This window comes from Artemia franciscana, chromosome 20 (genome assembly GCF_032884065.1).
Source record: "Artemia franciscana chromosome 20, ASM3288406v1, whole genome shotgun sequence".
Lineage (NCBI taxonomy): Eukaryota > Metazoa > Arthropoda > Branchiopoda > Anostraca > Artemiidae > Artemia > Artemia franciscana.
In genome coordinates this window covers 31,285,366-31,302,158 of record NC_088882.1, presented here as the reverse complement: position 1 = coordinate 31,302,158, position 16,793 = coordinate 31,285,366, and the positions used below count along the sequence as shown (strand labels likewise).

General features: G+C 35.9%; 1 protein-coding gene across 3 annotated transcripts in view; it reads right to left on the bottom strand.

The window, feature by feature from the left end:
* LOC136040117 (pickpocket protein 28-like) overlaps positions 1-16,793 on the bottom strand; it is a 137,792-nt gene that overhangs the window by 61,458 nt on the left and 59,541 nt on the right. For all 3 annotated transcript variants that reach the window (XM_065724215.1, XM_065724214.1, XM_065724213.1), the window contains one exon: positions 11,562-11,676. In XM_065724215.1, coding sequence (XP_065580287.1) covers positions 11,562-11,676 — 115 coding nt within the window. The remainder of the gene's footprint in view (positions 1-11,561; positions 11,677-16,793) is intronic.

The window sequence follows — 16,793 nt, the reverse complement described above, 5'->3', positions numbered from 1 at the left end:
ATTTAACAAGTAACGCGTGGTCATGCTCAATAAGTTTAACAAGTCACACAACTCCTGCTACGTAAAAAACAGGTGTACTATAGTATCACACAAGACACAGGTGCGCGTAATAGAATCTTGAGGGATTGGTAACTCCAGTAACATATCCCCTATCTGTGTGGGGGAATCTATTGGGGCCTCACTGCTATTACAAGTTTAAGAAACCCCTGTCCAACACGTATGGAACTCGAAAGATGAAAACGATGTAAAGTTTAGTTTTGCTGGATTGAACACGCAAAACCTGAAAACAAATTTTGTCAAACCTGCTCAAAACACACTTCAAAATCAGTACCTGAAAACACAACTTTTCAATGTATTACAATCCAGATATACCAAATGTGTTTGGTCATAAAATGGCCTATAAGCTTATGGGGTATTCACGTGTTAGTAAGAGAGCAAACCTTATTGATTTTATTATTATAAACCAAAGATTGGCAGGATCAATAAAAGATATGAGGGTATATATGAGTGATGTTATTGATTTTAAAAGCAAAGATCATTTTAAAAGCAAAGATCACATTTAGTGTCTAAGTTAATGCGAAGCTGAAATTTCAGAAGGGTAACTACCTCCCAGAAAGTTATGATCTTGGTAGATCCAGGGCAAAAATTTGAGAGAAATTTTTCAAGAAAAGTTGAATACTTTACTGGGGAGTTTAAAATTTGAAAATGCTGAAGATTGGTAGAATAATTTTAGGGAAAAATCTACGAAGTTGCTGATGGTGTCTTTGAGAAGAAGGTTAGGAACAAAGCTACGAATATAAGTGAAAAAGCTTTATACTTAATAAAGAGGAGAAGGGGTTTGTATAAGAATTGTCTAATTGATTGATGATACAAAAACATGGGAAAAATAAAGGAAGTGGAGAAAGTATTAAAATACGAATAAAGAAAGTGTGAATTGGAAGCCATGGATGAAATCGCCAAGGATATGGGAGAAGTATCTAAACGGCATGCTAGTAGAATATTGTACTGGCATACTAATAACTTGAGAGGTTCCAAGTTAAAGAGAGGAACGGGGCCACAATTTGTGATAAAGAAAAAGTTAAAGAGAGATAGACAAAGTAAGTTGAGAATGTACTAAACCAAAATCGAGACATAGGAAAAGATATAGAGGAAAGTGATAAAGTGTGTGATTCCTTGGATATCAAAGAAGATCTAATTTTTGAGGAAGTATTAGAAACAGTACTGAAAGGATTTAAAAATAATATGGCCTCAGATACTGATAGTGTGGTAAATGAGTTCCTTCAATATGGTGGCTTTGAGGTTAGAAATAAGTTATTGAAGAATATGAATATGATTTTTCAATAAGGGGAAGTACCTAGTGATTTTAGGAAAACCCTAATTAAACTCTTGTATAAGAAAGATGATAGGAGTGAGTGTGGTAATTATTTAAGGATTAGCTTGGTCTCCTTAGGGAGCAAATAACTTTATGATACTTTTTTACTGAAAGATGCTGTATATAAAGTTATAAGCGAAGAAAAGTGCGGTTTTAGGAAGGGTAGAGGGTTTATCAACCACATTTTCACTCTTACGTTAATAATTGAGAAGTGTCTGAGTTACTACACACCTTTGATCCTCATTTTTATAGGTTATGAGCAAGCATTTTATTCTGTTGATAGAAGAGGTTTAGCAAAAAGTCTTATCCTTGTATGGCATACTTGACAACTATCTTATACTGATTAGTGCTAAGTACGAGAATAACACTGCTGAGATTAATGTAGAAAATGAGGTTAGCAGCTGGCTTCAATTAAATCTTTAGTTAAAGAGAGGTTGTTTTCTATCCCCCTTTATATGGGCCATTTTGATGTAATTTGTGCTGGTTTCAATTAAATCTTTAGTTAAAGAGAGGTTGTTTTCCATCCCCCTTTATATGTGTCATTTTGATGTAATTTGTGCTGGTTTCAATTAAATCTTTAGTTAAAGAGAGGCTGTTTTCTACCCCCCTTTACATGGGCCATTTTGATGTAATTTGTGCTGGTTTCAATTAAATCTTTAGTTAAAGAGAGGTTGTTTTCCATCCCCCTTTACATGGGCCACGATGTAATTTGTGCTGATTTCAATTAAATCTTTAGTTAAAGAGAGGTTGTTTCCATCCCCCTTTATATGTGCCATTTTGATGTAATTTGTCTTAATGAGCACAGGAAAGGCAATGCCAGAATAAAGAATCAAATGAGCTTGACAAACTTTCCTGGAGATAGACTATGCTGATGATTAAAGCATCCTAGATGAACGTGTGAGCAAAATGAATGAACTTTTAGAGGTTCTGCGAATTCAGGACACTAAAATAGGTTGGAAAATTAATATTATGAGAGATGAAAAGGTGATGAAAAGGAATATTAAAAGTTGATATTGGGTAACAAAACGATTGATTATGTGGACAGCTTCACTTAACTCGCTAGTATCAAACAGTTCGTGGTAACGAACTGTAGTAAGGAGCGACCCGGCTCAATAGTAACCAAAACTCTAAAAAATGGAATTTTTATGCCAATAGTTACATCAAAAGAATCGCATTTTAATGCTGATTTTCAATATATAGGTTTAGCAAGATTAGCCTTACCTGTCAAAAGTTACGAGCTTGAGAAGATTTGCCTAATTTTAGAAAATAGGGGGAAATACCCCATAAAAGTCATACGATCTTAAAGAAAATGACACCATCAGATTCAGCGTATCAGAAAACCTTACTGTAGAAGTTTCAAGCCCCTATCTACAAAAATGTGGAATTTAGCATTTTTTGCCAGAAGACAAATCACGGATGCCTGTTTTTTTTTTTTTTTTTTTTTTTTTTTTTTTTTTTTTTTTTTTTTTTTTTTTTTTTTCAGGGGTGATCGTATTGACTCAGTGGTCCTAGAATGTGGCAAAAGGGCTCATTCTAACGGAAATTAAAAGTTCTAGTGCCCTTTTTAAGTGACCAAAAAAATTGGAGGGCACCTAGGCCCCCTCCCACGCTCATTTTTTCCCTAAAGTCACCAAATCAAAATTCTGAGATAGCCATTTAATTCACCATAGTCGAATAACCTAATAACTATGTCTTTGGGGACGACTTACTCCCCCGCAGTCACCGTGGGAGGGGCTGCAAGTTACAAACTTTGGCCTGTGTTTCCATATAGTAATGGTTACTGGGAAGTGTACAGACGTTTTCAGGGGGATTTTTTTGGTTTTTGGGGAGAGTTGAAGGGGAGGGGGTTACGTGGGGGGATCTTTCAATGGAGGAATGTTTTATTGGGGAAGAGACTTTCAATGGAGGGGGGGGGCAGGATTTTCTAGCATTATTAAAAAAAACAATGAAAAAATAAATATGAAAAGTTTTTTCTACTGCCAGTGAGGAGCAGCATTAAAACTTAAAACGAAAAGAAATTATTATGTATATGAGTGGTTTACCTCTTCGTAATACCTCGCTCTTTACGCTAAAGTATTTTTAGTAATTTCAACTATTTGTTCTACGGCCTTCGTGATTCAGGGGTCATTCTTAAGGAACTGGGACAAAATTTAAGCTTTAGGGTAAAGAGCGAGGTATCGACGAGGGGTGAGCCCCTTCATATACGCAATAAGAGCATACGAATATAGAAGTTCGCTACGTAAGTTAATTCGTAAGTCACGTATATGTTTTACTTATGAAAACGTTCGTAAAAAATTAAAAGTTATAGTTGCCTTTATAAGTAATCAAAAAATTGGAGGGCAACTAGGCCTCCTCTCTCGCTCCTTTTTTTCAAAATCTTCCAATTAAAACTATGAAAAACCCATTTAGCCCAAAAAAAATTAATATGCAAATTTCGTTTTAATTATTTATGCGCAGAGAGCCAAGATAAAAAAAATACATTAATTAAAAAACGTCCAGAAATTAAACGAAAAAAACAAGTTTTTTTAAATGAAAGTAAGGAGCGACATTAAAACTTAAAACGAACAAAAATTACTCCGTATATGAAAGGGGCTTTTCCTCCTCAACACCCTGCTCTTTACGCTAAAGTGTTTTACTGTTTTAAAATGTAGAGTTAAGAGAAAGAGTCAAAATTTAGCGTAAAGAGCGGCGCGTTGAGGAGGAAAAGCTCCTTTCATATACGGAGTAATTTTTGTTCGTTTTAAGATTTAATGTCGCTCCTTACTTTCATTTAAAAACACTTGTTTTTTTCGTTTAATTATTAATAATGACAGTAGGTGCAGTGAAGATGTTAAAAGTAGAATAGCTATGGCTCAAGTTTTTTTTCACAATTAAAAAAAGTTTGGAAGAATAGGAAGATAATTCTGCAAACCAGGATTACAATATTGGAAGCTACAGTGATGACAGTTGTCAAATATAATTCTGAAGCATTGACTTAAAAAAAGCGGATGAATGTTTGCTAGATGTTTTCAAGAAAAATTGCCTACGGATTGTTGGGTATCCGACTAACAGACCATGTTTTTAACAGCAGGCTAAACGAAAAGGTTCCCGGTTTCTAGGGTTATGATGAGATAAGGTCTGATGTGGCTAGGGCGCGTTCTGCGGATGAAGGATGAAAGATTGCCGAAGATTGTCTTTTTTGGCCAACCGTCTTCTGTTAAACGGAAAGCAGATCGTCTGCGATTGGGATGAGAGGATATCATTAAGAAATATTTAAGGGCAATGGGAACCTCCTGGGAAAGTATAAAAAGGAAGGCTTTGAATAGAATAGGATGGAGGAGGAGCTTACGAGGCTGCATTGGCCTCAGGTGGCTAGGTGCTACAGTGAGTTGTTAGTAATAATAATAGCAGGTGTAAGTATAAACATTACTTTCTGAACAATTTTTGTTCAGAAAGCTCATACAAAGGCACAGCGTGATAAAAAAAAATTTATTTTTTCCAATAAGACTTGTTTTTAAGTGTTTTGAAAGGTAGTTGGTGGGTAAAGAGCCCACAGTCACAAACTGGTAGCTCCTTACACATTTCAGATACCAAATTATGTTTTTAAATTATGTTTTAAAGGCCTCCGTTTAAGGTTTTTTTTTCCAAACGTAAAATATAAAACCCATAAGAAAAACTTTCTGTTCCTAGGCATCACTACATTATAGTCATAACCAATCACTGTTTCTTTTTTCTTCAACAATTTTCTCCAATTTATCTTATTTATTATTATTATTTATTCTTATTTATTTTTTTAGACCAGGGTACTCTGTAGTATTGAAGGAGTTGTTGTAGAAACTTTTGTTTCTACATCATTCGAAAGCCTCATTCAATAGGAGTGAGCCCTCAAAGGGCTCATTCAATAGGAAATTAAAAGTACTAGGGCCCTTTTTAATAGTTAAAAGTTATTGGAGGTCAAGCAATCTCCCCCCACGCTCAACATTTCCCCAAACACATCCAATCAAAATTTTGCGATAGCCATTTTCTTCAGCGTATTCAAGAACTCTGGAAGTCTGGAATTGGAACTCTGGAATTATTTTTTCCAATAAAACCTCTTTTTTAAGTATTTTGAAAGGCAGTTGGTAGATAAAGAGCCCATAGTTACAAACTGGTAGCTCCTTACACATTTCAGATACCAAATTATGTTTTTCGTACCCAAAATGCCGACAGTTAAGCGCTGGGTCAACTTTATTGTTAAGAAGGGTGGGGAGTGAGGTTATAAGGCGGTGGCCGTTCTCCTAAAATATGTGATAACTCGTTTTCGTTAAAAGTCTTAATGTCACTTTTTAATTTTATTCTAAAACTAATTGCTCATTTTACTCTTTTCACTAATAAGTAGAATGTGAGCCACTGAGTAGTTAGAACTTATTTTTCGTTTTACGCAAGGATCAAGACAGTCTGACAAAGCTGTTGGGCTTTTTGGATAGCAATTGGCCAGCTTTGTTGTCCAATAGTGAACTACAAGTTTTTTTTTCGGTTGATTTGTTTCAAATCTAAAAGTCAAGCAGCGAGAAAACGAAAAACTCAATTCTAAACCATTTCTACAAATTTTCATAAAAAATAAATATTCTTCACTTAATTATTCTATTAAAGACTAGCTGTTAGTGTGGCACTTTGCCCCATCCCAACACCTAGTTGGTGGGGGCGCTTCACGCCCCTCCCAAGCCTCCCGCTCGCGTAAGTCGTTACGCGCCATATTAGTTACGCGCCATTGTGGTTGTGTCCCTGTATCCCACCTGTGAATATATATATATATATATATATATATATATATATATATATATATATATATATATATATATATATGTATATATATATATATATATATATATATATATATATATATATATATATATATATATATATATATATATATATATATATGTGTGTGTTTTTAAAAACGTAAAACTTGCGAATATAAAACATTCTTCGCTGTGCCATTGTCTGTGCATATAAATATATTGTCAGGTTTACCGACTCTTGAACATGCAAGATATAATTGTCCATGGGAAAAACAATCAGTATTCAGATCTATACCTCATTATTCTAATGATTGCCCTTGAGCTTTGTTGATGGTGATTTCTAATCGAACATTCCCTGTGTCCCGGTCTTCATTTATATATCCCTCCTGTTCCCCCCGGCGTCCCCGTTGTAGTTGTGTCCCTGTGTCCCGGTCGTCATTTATATTCCCTGTGTCCCGGTCGTCATTTGTGTCCCGGTGTCCCGGTCTGTAATTTCTCTTTGAGTGTCCCGGTCGTCATTTATATTCCCTGTGTCCCGGTCGTTATTTGTGTCCTGGTTGTCCATGGGAAAAACAATCCGTATTCAGATCTATACCTCGTTATTCTAATGATTGCCCTTGAGCTTTGTTGATTGTGATTGCTAATCGAACATTCCCTGTATCCCGGTCGTCGTTTATATATCACCCCTGTGCCCCCAACGTCCCCGTTGTAGTTGAGTCCCTGTGTCCCGGTCGTCATTTATATTCCCTGTGTCACGGTCGTTATTTGTGTCCCGTTGTCCCAGTCTGTAATTTCTTTTTGAGCTTCCCGGTCGTCATTTATATTCCTTGTGTTCCGGTCGTCATTTGTGTCCCGGTGTCCCAGTCTTTAATTTCGCAGTCGACAAACAATTTCATGACAGCATAATGCTCAATCCTTATAATGACAGTCAACACACAACACACAAATAACTTATCTATATATATAAAAATAAGTTGTTTGTCTGTGTGTATGTTGAGTGACGTCATGACATCACGTCATGTCGTCATGAAGATAGTTGTCGTCATTGTTATGACGATGACGTCATTAAAGGTATTTAAGAAAATCGTCCAAAGACAAATTTTTAATTGTAAGAAGATCGTGGACGGAAAAATGTTTAATTGTAAAATGACTGAAGAACCTACAATGGCAACAGCCAAGGAAGCTGCTCAAGAAAAAAGCTGCTCAAAAAAAGCTTCCAAAAAGGAAGCTGCTGCACAAAAAAAGTAAAATGAAAAACTAAAAAGAAAAAAAGGGGAAAAACATAAAAATTTGTTTCATCATATACCAATTCAAAAACGAATGTATATACAGACCGGGATACCGGGACACAAATGACGACCGGGACACAGGGAATATAAATGACGACCGGGAAACAGGGACACAACTACAACGGGGACGCCGGGGGGCATAGGGGGATATATAAATGACGACAGGGACACAGGAATGTTCGATTAGCAATCACCATCAACAAAGCTCAAGGGCAATCATTAGAGTCATCAGGTAGGCTATAACTAAAAAACTAAAAAAAGGTAAAAAACTAAAAACTAAAAAAAAAGACCAATTCAAAAACGAATATATATACAGACCGGGACACCGGGACACAAATCACGACCGGGACACAGGGAAAATATAAAAATAAGTTGTTTGTCTGTGTGTCTGTCGAGTGACATCATGTCATCATGTCATGTCGTCATGAAGTTAGTTGTCGTCATTGTTATGACGATGACGTCATTAAAGGTATTTAAGAAAATCGTTCAAAGAGAAATTTTTAATTGTAAGAAGATCGTGGACGGAAAAATTTTTAATTGTAAAATGACTGAAAAACCTACAATGGCAACAGACAGGAAGCTGCTCAAAAAAAGCTTCCAAAAAGGAAGCTGCTGCACAAAAAAAAAACTAAAAAGAAAAAAGATAAAAAACTAAAAAAACTAAAAAAAGGTAAAAATAAAAAAAAACTAAAAAGAAAAAAAGGGGAAAAACAAAAAAATTTATTTCATCATATACCAATTCTAAAACGAATGTATATACAGACCGGGACACCGGGACACAAATGACGACCGGGACACAGGGAATATAAATGACAACCGGGACACAGGGACACAACTATAACGGGGACGCCGGGGCACAGGGGGATATATAAATGACGACGGGGACACAGGGAATGTTCGATTAGCAATCACCATCAGCAAAGCTCAAGGGCAATCATTAGAATCATGAGGTATAACTAAAAAAGCTAAAAACAAAGGTAAAAACCTAAAAACTAAAAAAAAAAAGACCAATTCAAAAACGAATGTATATACAGATTGGGACACCGGGACACAAATGACGACCGGGACACAGGGAATATAAATGACGACCGGGACACTCAAAGAGAAATTACGGACTGGGACACCGGGACACAAATGACGACCGGGACACAGGGAATATAAATGACGACCTGGACACAGGGACACAACTACAAAGGGGATGCCGGGGGGCACAGGGGGATATATAAATGACGTGGGCGACACAGGGAATGTTCGATTAGCAATCACCATCAACAAAGCTCAAGGGCAATCATTAGAATCATGAGGTATAGATCTGAATACGGATTGTTTTTCCCATGGACAATTATATGTTGCATGTTCATGAGTCGGTAAACCTGACAATCTATTTATATGCAAGACAATGGGACAGCGAAGAATGTTGTATATTCGCTAGTTTTACGTAGTTAAAAATATGTATATATATCTATCTATATTCACAGGTGGGACACAGGGACACAATTACAATGGCGCGTAACTAATATGGCGCGTAATGACTTACGTGCGGGGGGGGCTTGGGGGGGGGGGCGAAGCACCATCACCAACTAGGTGTTGGGGTGGCGCGAACCTACAATGGCAATAGCCGAGGAAGCTGCTCAAAAAAAAGCTGCTAAAAAAAAGCTTTCAAAAAGGAAGCTGCTGCACAAAAAAAACTAAAAAGAAAAAGAAAAAAAAACGAAAAAAAAACTAAAAAAAAGGTAAAAACCGAAAAAAACTAAAAAGAAAAAAAGGGGAAAAACACAAAAATTTATTTCATCATATACCAATTCAAAAACGAATGTATATACAGACTGGGACACCGGGACACAAATGACGACCGGGACACAGGGAATATAAATGGCGACCGGGAAACTCAAAGAGAAATTACAGACTGGGACACCGGGACACAAATGATTACCGGGACACAAGGAGCATAAATGATGACCGGGACACAGGGACACAACTACAACGGGGACGCCGGGGAGCACAGGGGGATATATAAATGATGACGGCTACACAGGGAATGTTCGATTAACAATCACCATCAACAAAGCTCAAGGGCAATCATTAGAATCATGAGGTATAGATCTGAATACGGATTATTTTTCCCATGGACAATTATATGTTGCATGTTCAAGATTCGGTAAACCTGACAATCTATTTATATGCACAGACAATGGGACAGCGATGAATGTTGTATATTCGCAAGCTTTACGTAGTTAAAAACATATATATATGTATATATATATATATATATATATATATATATATATATATATATATATATATATATATATATATATATATATATATATATATATATATATTCACAGGTGGGACACAGGGACACAACTACAATGGCGCGTAACTAATATGGCACGTAAAGACTTATGCTCGTGCGGGGGGGGGGGGGTTGGGGGGGGCATGAAGCCCCCCCCCACCAACTAGGTGTTGGGGTGGCGCGAAGCGCCACCCCAACTGCTAGTCTATCTATATATATAAAAATAAGTTGTTCGTCTGTGTGTCTGTCTACTGAAGTCATGTTTGTGTGTCGACTGACGTCATGTTTGTCGACTGACGTCATTATAAGGATTGAGCATTATTCCGTCATGAAGTTGTTTGTCGACTGACTTCATGTTTGTCGACTGATGAAATTAAAGACCGGGACACCGAGACACAAATGACAACCGGGATACCGGGAATATAAATGACAACCAGGACACTCAAAGAGAAATTAAAGACTGGGAAACCGGGACACAATTAACGACCGGGACACAGGGAATATAAATGACGACTTGGACACAGGGACACGACTACAACGGGGACGCCGGGGGGCACAGGGGGGATATATAAATGATGACCGGGGGACACAACTACAATGGCGCGTAACTTATATGGCGCGAAAAAAGCTAAAAAATGAAAAAACCTAAAAAGAAAAAAACTTTAAAAAAAGGAATAAAATAAAAAAGGCAAAAAACTAAAAAGAAAAATGCTAAAAAGACTAAAAAAGCTGCAAAACTAAAAAAAAGAAAAACTGCAAAAGAAACTGTATCTGTATATATAAAAATAAGTTGTATGTATGCAAGTTTGTTTGTTTGTGGGTTTGTATATGGCGTCATTATAAGTATATAAGGGTTTGTATATGACGTCACTATAAGATAACATTACAGACCGGGACACCGGGACACAAATGACGACCGGGACACAGGGAATATAAATGACGACCGGGACACAGGGACACATCATTAGAATAATGAGGTATAGATCTGAATACGGATTGTTTTTCCCATGGACAATTATAGACAATTATATGTTGCATGTCCAAGAGTCAGTAAACCTGCCAATCTATTTATATGCACAGACAATGGAACATCGAAGAACGTTGTATATTCGCTTAACTAAGTTTTACGTTGTTAAAAGTATATATATGTATCTATGTATATTCACATGTGGGACACAGGGACACAACTACAATGGCGCGTAACGACTTACACACGCGCGGGGGGGATTGGAGGGGGGGGGGGCAAAGCGCCTCCACCAACTAGGCGTTGGGGTGGCGCGAAGCGCCACCCCAACACCTACTTTTTATATATATAGATTCAGTAAATTTGTAATATAGTAAATAATTAATATAAATATTTGACGTAATTTAATTTTTGTTCTATTATATTCCTTTTCTTGTTTCTCTCCTTTTCAGACTTGGTTAGAATCAATCCAATTTCGTGAGTAAATGTAAGCAGCAAGCTCAAGTATTTGCAAAGGAGTTTAAAAGGAGTTTGCGGGCCAAAAGGTACGAATTAAAAAAAAAAAAAACTTAAATTTAAAATTATAATGTTTAATAGAAAACTTCAAAAGTTTTTAGGCCGATATTAGCAGACAACAAAGTAAATTAACCTTTGTTACGCAGTAGTTATTATGTTGAACTACATTTTATGTTCAATTATCCTGATAAAAATAAACAAGGAACAAAACACATGTGGAAGGATAAAGTGGAAAGTATTGAAAGATGAAAGGTAAAAAGAGAAACTTGGTAATAGCAATTATAAAGAGATGCGATTGGGGCATTTTAAGGAAATCTCATGCAAATTCAATTTTTTCCGTGGTAAGAAGAGGTATATCTGTTACTTTAAATCCATTACAATCTTCAGTAGCACCAAAATAGTCGTCTAAATTTGAATCCAATATTAATGATAAACCATTGTCTATTCCGGGTCGAGATGCATTTTCAGCTTTGAAAGACCTAAAAAGGAAACACAATGATTGTTTGTGAATCAGGTGTTAAAAAATGGCAAGTCTATCGCTATCAGGTGAGTAACTATTAAGTTATGTAAATTTTAAGGTTAGAAACAACAACATAGATTTTGAAAAAAAAACTTTTTGGTGGCATAAACTGGAAAGTATTTTTTAGGTTTCTTCACTGGAAAAAAAGCAAACAGTTTGTCTCCACCCAGGGTTGCCAATAGTGGTACAATTGTACCATTTTGGTACATTTCACCTCTAAAGGTACATTCTGGTACAATCACAATTTTTCTGGTACATTTTACAAAATGTAGTACAATATGGTAAAATAAAGTTTGACTGGGTGTCAGGACGCAGCGAGCGGAGGGAATTGTAGGTCTTATTTGTTTTCTCTTCTAGAGTTTTAAGTTTTTCTTCACACATTTATTTAAGTGCTTTTTGTTGGCCTCTTGCGGTCAAAGTATAGCATGAAGCAGCAGAGTTATCTGTAACGTAAGTACAAATATGTGAGCAGCTATTTGGAGGATTACACCAAAATGGTCTCTGCAGGGGAAAAAAAAATTTTCGTCTCACCCACGACACAACACGAAAAAAAAAAACTATGGTACAATTTTTTGATCAGTGGTACAATTTTAGGGCGTTTTACGGTACTTTTTCTTCTGAAGCGTTGGTAAAACTGTCCCCACTTTAATTCTTGAAAATATTTTGCCCATCCCCAACTAAAAAATTTTTTCAAATGGAAGTAAAAACGACACTAAAAACTTCTTTTTCTTCAAAGTATCTTTTAGTGTTTTGAGAAGAATCTTCACAATCTTTTAAAGTGATTAATTAGAAAAAAACTTTAGGAAAAAAAAGTTTTCAAAGAAAAGTAAATGTTAAATTAAACTTAAGATCAGCAAAAATAAAAACTTATATTAATTCAAACTTAAAACGGCCGTCAAATTACAACTAAAAAATAAGTGACGCCAAATTGAATAAAAGTAGCATCCCTTATAGTAGTTCAAAGCACATTTCCCTATTCAGCAAACGTAATGTATTTTTTTGACCGCATTCCTTATCCAGCAATTGCAATCTCGTTTCCGATGGGATTTCAGGGTTTTACTTCCTATATAGTGTAGTCTACCTAGGCTTTGTTTTTAAGATTAAAAGGATATGTTTTCTTGTTTGTATATCCCATGTGCCATTTCCTTGTGTATATGGATTACAAACATAATACTACCCCTTGTTTTGTGAAGTTAGATCCCATGCAAACACATGTGATTTCCGACTTTTTAACCCATCTGAAAGATATTTACCTTCTCTCTTGTTTCTGTGAACTTTAGCCAGATCCCAACACAATCTCCTGGAAAGGATTTTATTGTAAAAAATAAAATTACGAACAAATTCACCAGGTCCCTTTCAAATAACCAGTTCATGGAAACAAGAATTCCTCGAAAGAGAAACTTCCTGGTTAGAAAACTTTTTAGCATAATCAATGGTTGGCTAACAGTAGGATTTATCTTTTTCAGAAAGTTTTGGAGGAGACACTAGGAAAACTGAACTTTTAGAGTCTTTACTGAACGAGTATAATATTCTTGACAAAACAGACTTCGAGGATCAAACCTCTTACAGAAAAACAGGATGGTATGATTCTTCTACTGACGCAGCCTTAGGAAATTTTTCCGAAACTGCCCAAAATATGTTATGCATTGCTACATCGAGCCGTAATAACTTTGATTCATCTGTTGTTCCAACTAGTCCATTTAAAATGGACCTAGCTATAAGTACTTTGCCTCAAGATACAGAATTCTATTCATTGAATGAGTGTAAAGTCTACATATGCTGACCCAGCTTTAGGCGTTTTATATACTGTTACACCTACCGTGCAACCGTCAATATAGCTGAAGGCAATTCGTCGTACTACCTTCTTACATCTATGCCTATAGCTGCCAGACCAGCTTTATGCAATTAATATACTGTTACAAGTACCCCTACAACCCCCAACTCAGCTCTAGGTGATTTGTCGTACTACCCCTCTGGAAACTACTCCTACAACTAATATTCCAGTTCTAGGCAATTCATCTACTGTTACAAACATCCCTACGAACACTGACTCAACTACAGGCACTTCCCATGCTCTTACAACCACCCACTTATTTACCGATCAAAATCAAGGTTTACCGAACTCTTCTAGTGACCATTTTGGAGGAGGCAAAACCTCCACAAGTGATTTTGAAGACATTTTTTCGACGTTAATGAACGAAATTTTCCAAAGCTTTGGTGTGAAATTTACCAACGTTGACCCAGCTTTAGGTGATTCATCTATTGTTATAACTACCCCTACAAGCACCAACCCAGCTATACGTGATCCGTACTCCCCTAAAACTAAACACTTATTTATCATTGTAGTTCAAGGTTTACCATACTGTTTAAGTGATAATGTTGGAGGACACCAAACCTCCCCAAGTGATTTTAATGGTATTCCCACTACAAATGTTAATATTGAAGAGAGTCCATTTGCTATTTCACCTCCCCCTTGAATTTCAATATGGTTTCAATGACAATTTTTCATAAGCGGTAATATTGAAGAAAGGCAAGTAATTATTCCCCCTGAATTTCAATAAGATTTTGAAGAGCCTTCTTCTAGTGTGATACGATATTTAGATGCGAAATTGGAGGAGGAGCGACTGAACTAAATCTATTTTTTAAATATATGCGTTTAAAGGATACTTAAAATCCCACAAGTTTAATTAATCGTGTATCGGCAGTGATCTGGGGGAAAGTATAGAAGGTTAAGAAACGAAATAGGGAAATTGCTTGAAAGAATTAAAAAAAAAGAAATTAAAAGCTTCAGGGCTCAACTTACTGCACACATTGTGTTCTCTGCATACGGAATGGAGGATCAAAAGTAGTTTATATTTTTAGTAGGATAGTTCCCATCCAAGATGGAAACTTCTCTCAAACATGGGGATAAAAAAGAAATTTTGAGATTTATTTTAAAAATAAAAAGACCACAGAAAAATACTGCGGAAATGGGTCTAGATTTACTATTACAGCGACCAACGGCGTAGGGTTACACTTAGCATTAGCTGACTATAATTATTCTATTTGTCAAAAAAGGCTTGAAATTCCTAGGCCATTAAAGAAAAAGAAAACCATTGTTAATCTTAGATTTGAACATAATAATGAATGTTTAAATAGGCTGTTTTAGCTAGTAGTCATCAAATTTTGTGGGATAAACAACTAATAAACAACTGGCATAAATCTACTAATAATAAACAACCAGCGGGTTTGAAAGGGGGATATTTCCTACAGTTTCTTTCAAACGTTTTGAGGGAAGGACACAAAGTTACAACGAAAGATGTTAAAGTCTGGGAAGTCGAAAACCCTATTGTTGGAGTAAATGTGCTTTATTTTGACATATAAACAAATAAATAAAACATAATAAAACAAAAACAGGCAATTTTTTCAAATTCGTAGCTTTTGATGCGTAACACTAAACTTACTGAATCTTATATATTTGGAATCAACATAATAAGTCAATTATACAACTATTAATATCAAAATTCCATTTTTGGGATTTTGGTTACTATTGAGCCGTATAGCTCCTTACTTGCAGTTCGTTACCACGAATTGTTTGATACCATCACCAAAATAGCTGTACGACCTTTGTACAACGTTGAATCAAATGGCTATTTCACAATTTTATTGGAAAACTTTGGGGTAGGGGGGCTAGCTACCCTCCAATCTTTTTAGTCACTGAAAACGGGCACTAGCAAATTTAATTTATGTTCAAATGAGCCATTAAACATATCTGTATTGTGATCTGGTCACCCCTTAATCCTTCTAGAAAAAAAAAGAAAAAAGAAGACACATCAGCGCTATCCGTGTAAAAAGTAATTTTCTTTGTTGTTCAAGGTGAAGGACTTTAATTATCTCATTTAAGGGTTTTGACCATTTATGTGCTTTTTATTTCGATACAGCGCCATTTTCTAAGGGCTTCAGGCTCCTTTTTGAAATGAGCAAAATTTTGATTTTGCAAAAAACTTTTACTTTTAAGATCAATCGAAACAACAGTAAACAATCCTGATTCAGTGACATTCGGTTTTTTGTCATTGGGCGGTTTTTTTAAAAGGGTTTTTCAGCTTTTACTTACTATGGGCTGTGGTTTGCTCTTTAAGCGAATTAAATAAAAAAAAGTTTTTTTAACTGCAAGTAAGGAGTGACATTAACACTTAAAACGAATAGAATTGCTCCGTATGAAAGGGGTTGTCCCTCTGCAACGCCTCGCTCTTTACGCTAAAGTTTGTCTTAACTGCACTTTGTTTTTAAACCAATAAAAAAAACTTTAGTGTAAAGAGCGAGGCGTTACGGAGGGACAACCCCTTTCATACGGAGTAATTTCTGTTCGTTTTAAGTTTTAATGTCGCTCCTTACTTGCAGTTGTTTAATTTAATTTTTGAATGTTTTTGAATTAATAGATGTTTTGAGTCCTGTGGTGGCGCAGTGGATTTGACCTTAGCTTGGTAATACGGGACCCAGAGATCGAATCGCGCTGCAGGAATGCACTGCAGGGCCAACGCAGGGACCATTGTAATCAAGAAGCGTCGTTAATTCTTAAATAATAATACATGTTTTGATTTTGCTTCAGCACACATGAATAGTCAAAAATGAAATTTGCGTATTAATTTTTTTTTGCTAAATGGCTTTCTCATAGTTTTCATCAGATAATTTTGATAATTAAAATGGGTGGGGGAGGGGGCCTAGTTGCCCTCAAATTTTTGGTCACTTAAAAATGCAACTAGATTTTTTTTGTACTAACGTTTTGGTTAGTTATAAACATATTTACCTTACGAATTAACTTACGTAACGAACTTCTATATTTCTGTTTTTTTATTACGTATTTGAAGGAGTTTGCCCCCTTGTCCATTCCTCGCTCTTCACACTCAAGCTTGAATTTTATCCTAAATCTTAACGTAACATTTTATGTTCGTTTTCAGTATTAATGCTATTCATTACTTCCAAGAGAAAAAATAACATTTTAGTTTCTCATATTTTTAAATAATACTAGAAAATCCTGTGTTCCCTTTATGGAAATCACAAAGACCGAATCACAAAGGCCGTAGAATAAATAGTTGC